Source organism: Gavialis gangeticus, unplaced genomic scaffold (genome assembly GCF_001723915.1).
Source record: "Gavialis gangeticus isolate Ggan-Ray unplaced genomic scaffold, GavGan_comp1, whole genome shotgun sequence".
NCBI classification, from domain to species: Eukaryota; Metazoa; Chordata; order Crocodylia; family Gavialidae; genus Gavialis; species Gavialis gangeticus.
Genome location: NW_017729025.1, coordinates 77,427,061 through 77,435,874, shown reverse-complemented (window position 1 = coordinate 77,435,874; position 8,814 = coordinate 77,427,061). Strand labels below are relative to the sequence as shown.

At 39.8% G+C, this 8,814-nt stretch overlaps 1 protein-coding gene across 1 annotated transcript in view; it reads right to left on the bottom strand.

Annotated features, from left to right (window-relative positions):
* The window catches only part of RYR3 (ryanodine receptor 3), a 666,405-nt gene that overhangs the window by 361,789 nt on the left and 295,802 nt on the right, over positions 1–8,814 (bottom strand). Inside the window, exons 24-26 of the mRNA XM_019518966.1 lie at positions 4,790–4,949; positions 4,080–4,227; positions 378–583 (exon numbers count right to left, since the gene is read on the bottom strand). Of these exons, the coding sequence (XP_019374511.1) occupies positions 378–583; positions 4,080–4,227; positions 4,790–4,949 (514 nt within the window). The remainder of the gene's footprint in view (positions 1–377; positions 584–4,079; positions 4,228–4,789; positions 4,950–8,814) is intronic.

The following is an 8,814-nucleotide window of genomic DNA, read 5'->3' as shown; positions in this document are numbered from 1 at the left end:
GGGGGGGGGGAGGAGGGAGGAGAGCAGATGGGTATTTCTGCTTTGGATAATGGTGACTCCTCCTATGCCTCTGATTGGCTGAGGGGCCCTGGAAGTCCCACCCCTCCCCAGAGGTTGACAGGTGGCCATCTGTCAATATCCAGGGAGGGGCAGGACAGCTAGGGCCCATTGGCCAGACGTGTAGGGGACCTTGCTGCACTCTGCCATGAAAATCATGCCCAACACCACGCTAGGACAGCAACATTCAGAGACAGCCTCCATGAATTAGGTTGGTCCCTATTTATATGAATCACATGGAGTCCTTTCACGTTCAACTCTATTACAGTTTCAGTACATGGCCTGTTCACAATTACAAACGTATACTTATTTTTACTAACTTTGCTTCCTTCAAACACAAATGCCTGATCATCTGCTCCCAATTCTAAATCAGGTCGGCATCCTGGCCTGGCCCAGCCAACACGCATATCTCCCCCCGTCACAGCTTCAAATTCGAAGTACCACTTTCCAGTCTTCACTGCATAAGACTGTTCGACCCTGAAAAAGCGTATCTTGTCAATGCTAACTTTTTCCATAGCTTGATCAGCTGTGAAAAAAAGGAGAAGAAAATATCGTTAGAAAAATGTATACTAAGAATAAGGCAGAGTAAGCAAATGCTAGTGTTTAACTTTCTGTTGGTCTCAGATTTGAGAGATACTCAGTTCTAAGAGTCTGATTCTTGGACTAGAGACAGAAATTACACATAAACTGGTACAAGTGATTGGAAACCAATCTAAACCTGCAGCAGAACAGAAGTTTAGTATGTCTAGCCTGGTTTCAAGATGTTAGATTCCAGTTTAAGATAGATCTGGATGAATGTAGTATCTGATTGAATCATTTTAGGTTACACCAGTCTATCGAACTTCTGTTCCAGATCCCCTCCTGACACAAGTTAGGTCACAGTTACCTAGCATCCCAGGATACATTGAACCCCCCCCCACTAACCTCCTCTCATAAAGAGGGCTCACATCCACCCCAGTTCCTCTGCTGCAGCTGAACCTGGCAGCCTTGCTCCTAGGCTGTTACAGAGCCAAGGCAGAAAAACCTCTGTTCCCCAGCCCAGCTGGCAGTGGAACAGGGAGGGACGAGATAGGTTCCAGTCCTGGCCCCCACCACCGAGGGTCTGCACAGCGGATATGGGTGGGAAGCCTCTGAGGTGGGGGCTTTCCCCCTGTGCAGCCCAGGTCAGTCAGGAAGCAAATGCCGTAGCCCTGTGCCCTCACCAGCCCCACACCTCTCAGCCACTGAATGGCAGGAGGTGGGTGAAGGGGTAGGGCTGGGGAATTTACTGCCTGGCAGCCATGCTCTCTGGGAGAAAAGTCCCTGCCTCAGGGGCTTTCCTCTCACCTTCTGTGTATACTCTGGTTGGGGGGCATTCCCTCCCCCCCGGCCCCACTTGGTTTGGGAGGTGATAGGACTGAGGTGTTTGCTGCCCAGTGGAGCTGGAAGGCAAAGGTGCACCCCCCCACCTTTTGGCCTTGGGCAGTGCAGGCATCTGCCTGCCTTAGCCAACTCTAGGGTGAACGTGAGTTCTGTTCATTATTGGTCCAATCTACAAAGCTTAGAGAACCTTGAGTAGATTGAATCTATTCCGCCTTGGATCTATTTTAACAAGGTTATGAACATATGTTAAATTTTTAATGTTATAGATGCCCTTGTAGTGCTACAAAAGGTGAACATACAGACGCACGTGGCATCTGCAGTGCTACCAATATGGTGCTGGTACTGCTGAAATGTCCCTGCCTGAAACAGGACCTGTATCTACAGCATCTGTAATGCTAAGTTTTGTAGAACCATACGTAAAGTATGTTCACTTACATGTAGCACTACTAGGGGTCTCTTGGACTTCCAGCATCTCAGAGTGCTCCACTCAATCTTCCCTACTCATATTAAGTAAGACTCCCAGAACTGAGGCTAAGGTACAGACAGGCAAAAAGCCAAAGGCAGAATTGATCCAATCTATGCAAGTTCCTCCTCCAAGGGGGAGGGAGATAGGGTGGCTGGTTCCTTGACAGCCTGTCCAGAAGTGGACCTTGATGCTGTCCCTGCAGCAGCAGGAGACTGTGTTTGACAATGGCTTCTCTTAGTCTGGGAGTAGCTGACCAAAGCAGCAGCTACCAGCTGATCACTGACAGCCTTCCCATTTCCCCGCAAGTGGTCAGATCTCACTGACAGGTTCCCCTGGGAGCAGGGTGACCACAGGAACTGCCCCCTGTCATTCCATGGCTGGAGAGTATGTCTTGTGGTGACTTGTCATACTCCAGCCAGACAACTGTGCAAGTATGCACACCCCACACAGCACTAGTTTTGTAGTGTTATTAAGTACTGCACAGTACTAAGGCCAAATGTTCCAGAGGAAAAAAATCAGAGGATCACAAATTGTAATTCTAGAACTGAATGTGTGATCACAAGAGATTTTGGTGCAATACGTAAGTCTTTACTTCTTAAGGCTGAACCACCGAGTACAGCAATGGAGATTTCATAGGCATTAGTAGGGCTGCTTCATGCAAGCTTCACACAATTTAGTGCAGTGTATTCCTAAATATTATTTATTAGCAAAGGTATAGGAAATTAGAATCCTGCTCCTGTTTCCACTGAATTCTATTGACGTTTTCTAATGCTATCTAAATGAAAATCACTTAACAGCGTTTTAGGTTTTTCCAATGGAAAGCATATTGCATAAGCAGGAGTTTAGGAAGCTTTGATTTGTAAAATCAATTTATAAAATCAAAAAGATTAAATATTTTAAATGAATGATGCACCTCAAATCATAGGATCAAGTACAATAATTTACTCTTGCAAAAAATAATGATTGTGCCTCAACAGTGGAATTTATTGTGCAAAATATTTTAGATATAAAATATTTCTTTGAACAACATTTGAAAAATATTGAAAATGTAGACACAAGAGCAAAAACGCTTTGGGCAACGTTTTTTCTTTTTATAATCAGACAGGCAGAAGAGTGGGTCTTGAACCACTAAGGGTCTATAGAGCTAAGATGAAGTCCATTTTATTCTTTGGAGCAGAACTCTGGGGTGATGACCCTATGGTCCACTCAAAAGCCCAAAAGAATTCTAATGACTTTTTAAGGGTGTTTTTAATCCCCATCTTATTCTATGATGCAGCGGTGTGGGGGGAGAGGGAGGAGAGAGGAGAGGCTGGGGCTCAATGTGCTCTGAAGACAGACTAGTAAAGGTGACTAACCATGCTCAATTAAGAACTTTAAAACTACCCATGAAATGCATTCCAGGAATCTCTCCTTTGCCTAATAAACTCTTTTTGTACGGTTAAATAATAACTACAGTGTCTCCCAGACAAATGACCTGGGAACAGTACTGAGTCAGTACAATGCTGGCAGTGAGACTATCTCAAACTTCCCTTTTTAAGATAACTATAACATTCCTTTATCCTAGACACCTATCTGTTTGTGATGCAAAACTATAAACAACAGGAGATGGCATTATTAGATTGAGGTTCACTGTAATGAGATCTGCAGTTGTCATGAGCAGGTGGTGTCAGATCCCATATTTAGACAGAATATGCTCTTGTGGGAAGAATGAGATAGATGGTTTAAACCATGCTTGTTTTTTGAAGAAATACAGGGAACTGGATCTGTCCATTAATGGGCAATAATAAATACCGAGCTAATGAAGAAAAAACAATCTGGCTTCTTTCTAATACTTTGGAGCCTGTTTGTACTCTTTAGGTGTAATTCGTGCTACTTGCACAAAAAATAAGTGTCAAAATTCAACAGAATTCTGTTGTTTTATTGTTCACTACTTCATTTTACCTTTTCTTTTACATCATCATATACTATGTTCTGTTTTAATTTTGTGTAAACTGGTAGAATGGATAATCTTACAATATTGCTTTTAGTAAAATCTATAATTCATATAAATTCTGTTATTTATTTTTACATAAGTTTTAATTGATCATTTTATTGTACTGTTACAATAAAAGCTGTAATTAAAGTATTGCTACTACAACAGTTGTAGAATAGAACAGTAGAAGATACAGCGAATGATTATTTACTATTTACATACCTATTTCTTGATCTGGTGGCTCAATATTATATCCATAACCAGCAAATGTCCGAATAGCTTCACGGAGACTGTCTCTATTTGATTTCTTAGTTCGTTCATCTAATAATGCATATGGCACCAGTCGAGGATTTCGTTTGTTTTTAAGGTCCTAAAAGAAGCAACAAAAAATAATTCTTCACACAACATCAATATTGTAATGCAATATAGCCAATGTTATATTCTGCACTTCCTTTTCTGTATAAAATTTTGGCCCGGGCCTATTATTTTTACAGGGGAAAACACAATTATATGGTAAATAAAATAAATGTCATAAATGTAAAGCTAATAAGTAAAATAAGGAAAACCACAAGACAATTTCTGTTATGACACAGAGGGAAAGAATGAAAGGAATCAATTGAACTGTTTCTGTGAGAAATGTTACCATTAATATTAGTGGATGGAATACTACTACTATTAACATATCAGTAGTTTAGAAGGAAACTCATCCATCTCAGGCCCTGACAGTATTTTTCAGTCCATGACTATATGTCCATCCACATGATCTAATTTAAGATGAAAGCTTAATTTCATTTTTCAGGCAAGATGTATACTACACTCAGCATTTAGCTTTTTCCTTCTATCTAGCATTCCAAAAAATATTCTGAAAAAAACAGACAGACTCAAACTCAAATGGTTTCACTATTTCAAATGTTTCTGAAAAACTGCTTTACCTGCTGAATGCCATAGGTCCATCCTTGTTTTATTCTGTCTTTTGCCCAGACATTATGTGCATTCTCTGCAAGTTTGTCAACTAAAACTTCTTGAGAAGGTAACAACTTAACTTCAGAAAGATCTAGAGGGGCAGGTTTGTATCCATTTGACATCATGTAGCTGTAATCAAATGAAAACAACACAAAAGGTGAAAAGTACTGTGGGAAACAAAAATAAATACAAGTGTTTTGGTTTTTTTCTCTCAGTTTGGTAATCAATTTTCTGTAAGTCATTTAGTGCTGGTTCCTCCCCACCCCACCTTATAATTTGCTTTCCACAACCCACCGTACCATTTTGTTTGGGATCATCCCTGTATTGTAGCTTGTCATTAACCAAGAATACAAATTCTAAGGGGCAGGAACAATCTCATTTATCCCTATGCTTGACTGTGTCCCTATGTGGTTGCTCTAAAACAAACAACAAAAAATTATAAATGGTGTAATTTTAGAGAATTTTAAAATTAAATATTTCTATCTTCTACATTAGAAGATATTTATGTTTAATATTTGTACAATTTTTTATTTGGAATTTCACATTATATTTAAAAGTAATGTAAGCTATAGACACTATTTCAAATAATATAATTCTATTAATGAATAGTAGCATTCATTGGCTATATGCTAACATTTCTTTGATGTAACTGAACACATGATAAATATTTTGAGTGCTGATCTTCCCTGTTTTCTACAGTGTTATATTTAAAATGCAATTTAAAATGTAGCATTTTCAAAGCTCTTAATGACTTTACACAAGCCAGTCTGGCAGCAACATTTTGCTTTTACTTCCCTATAGCAGAGAGAATGAATTTAGTCCTGCATAAGAATGTTTAGGATTCTGAAAGGAGCAGTACATTTTAATGTTTATGTTATAGACATAATGAACATGAGCCATTTGATGACATTCATATTAGAGGTTTTTGCAGGATTTCATATTGTGACAAAGTGAATAAATACAATGAAAGTTTCTGTCTACTCAAATGTGTTTCATATGAGGAAGTTTGATCAATTTTTGGTTAGGTAGTTTGATAAAAGTTAATTACTTTTCCAAAATACTGTAGATAGAATATCAAAAGTTAATTCATAAATACAGAAAGATTATTTTGGACTGATGAGAAGACAATCCACATAAATCTGAACTCCAATGAGGTCATTGGAAGGAAATTATTCAAAGCTGAAGTCTTAAAATTTTGCAAAAGAATGGCATCTTTAAGTATTACCAGAATCAATACAAGATCCCACTAGCAGAGGCTATGATAGATATTTGACAACTAAGCATATTTTCTTATTATATTTTCCATTTTTGGGGGTCTCCTGGTTGACTGCAAACCCCAGAGTGGAAGAGATAATCCAAGTGTTTTATATGCTTACTTCAGCTTTCTCATTGCTGGATTTTTTTATACTAGTGGCCCCTGCCCTCAAATTAACAGTGAATACAGGTCATGAAATCCTGAGATGCCTAAACCTTCATATACAAAAAGCAACAAGAACTCAAAATAAAACCATTCTACAAAACTTCAAATAAGGCCTTCAGCAATAAAGTACAGCGTCATTTGCAAAAATGCTTATCAAAGGCAGAAGTCTTTAAAAAGTGCTTGACATGAACTGGAATTCTTGTAGATTTATTGTCAAGACTTTTTCATGTTCCTGAGCTTCAACTAGAGCCTTTTTTTTTTTTTTTGCCTTAAATACTGGTACAGTGTGATCCAGCCCCACTTTGCCACTAAAGGGATAAAAGGCAGTGAACACTTTTACTTCCGCAGTTTTCTTTCAATTAGAGAGTCCTATATGATGCATGATTCCAAGGGAGAGGAGAACAAGGGCAGGATATGAATGCTTATGTGGACAATCGGACAAAAAGAACTCCTGTGACTGATAAATAAGAGCATTTCTCCTTCAAATAACTGGCCACATATACATTGTCATGTGTGGGAGACCCCAAAGCAGTGTCCACACAGCCAGAGGTGGGACTCTGAGTCCCTTAAGCTGTGGGTTTTCAACCCTTTCCCATGAACCAGACTTAGTTCCTAGAGTGATGTCATCTGGTCTTTGGGGCTCCCCCTGGGACTGAAAACTTGGTGGCAGCGGTGCAGTGGCCCCAGGGACAAATCTTGGCCCACAGGAACATGATCCCAGCATGCCAGGCACAGGGCTCAATCCAGCCAGTGGACTGGCCTGGCCCCACAGCACTCATTCAGCCTGCAGCGCAAAAACTTTGAGCACCACTGAATTAAGCAGACATCTGGCCTTGAGGCTTCCATAATGGAGTAACTCTTAACAAAAGAATGAATGAAGCCCCAGGTGGCTGCTTAGCACAATTCACTTATTTGAAGGGAGGCTATGGAAATGTCTTGGGTCCTGATGAAATGGTCTATATCAGTGGCAGATAAGAACATAGGGATTGCCATTTACTTGGTACCATAGGTCCAGCTTGCCTGGTATTGTGTGTCACACAGTGGCAGGGAGTGGATGCTAAAAGGAGAATGAAGAGAGTATGACCAGGGTTTTTTCCCCACTGTTCCTTTCTCACATGCAGCCTCCAGCATTTAAGGGAGTTCTAATTCAGAGGCTATATCCCTAATTCCCATGCTCAATAGCTACTGATTCCCCTTTCCTCCAAGAATTTGTCCAACCCCTTTTTGTATCTGGCTAAAGTGTCAGTTTTCACATGAGTTTCACACTATAATTACACTCTGTGTGAAAAAGAACTTCCTTTTGTTAGTTTTAAACTTACTGCCTGCTAGTTTCATTTTGTGACAGTAATTAATAAATTCTTATTTACTTTCTCTTCACCATTTAGTGTTTTGTAAACCCTTATATCCTCCATCAAGTGTCTCTTTTCTAAACTGAATAGGCCTAGCTGCTTTAGTTTCCTCTTAGATGGAAGCCCTTCCATACCTCTAAATCATTCTTGTTGTCCTTTTCTGGACCTTCTCTAGTTTTCTTATATCCTTTTTGAAGTCTGTGGGCCAGAACTGGATGCAGTGTTCAAGGTGTGGACATACCATGGATTTGTAAAGGGACATAATGATACTTTCAGTTTTGTTTACAGCTTCTTTCTGCCCAGGTGCATTGCTTTACATTTACATGGTGCTCAGTCCATCCATGGGCTGAATCCGGCCAGTAGGCCTAATCGTCATGTGGAGTGGTAGGGTGGGACCCAATCCAGTCATGTGTGGGCGTGTTGGGGAGTGGCCCAGCCCCATCCAGGCTGAATGGGGAGAGGGGAAACGAGGCTTCGCTTGGCCCTGATCTGGCCACACAGGGGGAGATGCTGGGAGGGGTTTGGCTTGGAAAGGGACAAGGATTCCAAAATCTTTTTTACATTCAAAGTCTTTTAAATACATAGAAGCACTTATAAAAGGCAGGTTACCTAATTTATACAATAATGCAGAACTGTGAATTTCCCAGAGCTGCAAAATAAATTTTAAAAAAGCTGTTTTCCAGATGTTGATTTTTAAATGTAATTGCTAATTTTTGATGCAATAGTGGTTGATTTACATATCTGTAGGGTTAAATTATTCTTGCCTTTATACATTTTTATATGTAGAACAGTAGTTTTTCCCAGAATGAAAAAGAAAATAGACAACAGAGAAACTCATAGGAAAGCAGAACACACTCATACAAGTATAGCCACATATTGTAATACAATATCTACTATATTCTGCTACATGATTGAATAGGAATCTAAATAATGCTTTAAACTTTTCACTATGTATTCTTGGATCATGTAAGGTTTAAGTGAGAAGTTAAAAGAGAATGCCGTTCAGTGTCATTGCTGCATGGTAATTCCTTTCTCTCACAGGGTGACATAATGCAGAAAGACTGACAGTCAGCAATCATCAAAAGCCAGGTGCTGGATCAAAAATGTCCTGTGCCAGTCACATGCGCAGGCAGTTTGTACATGAGAAAATGTTATGGCATCTACAAAGTGTCAATGAAAATTATTAGATTTGGGTGCTGCCAATACAGGAGAGTCGATCCTGACA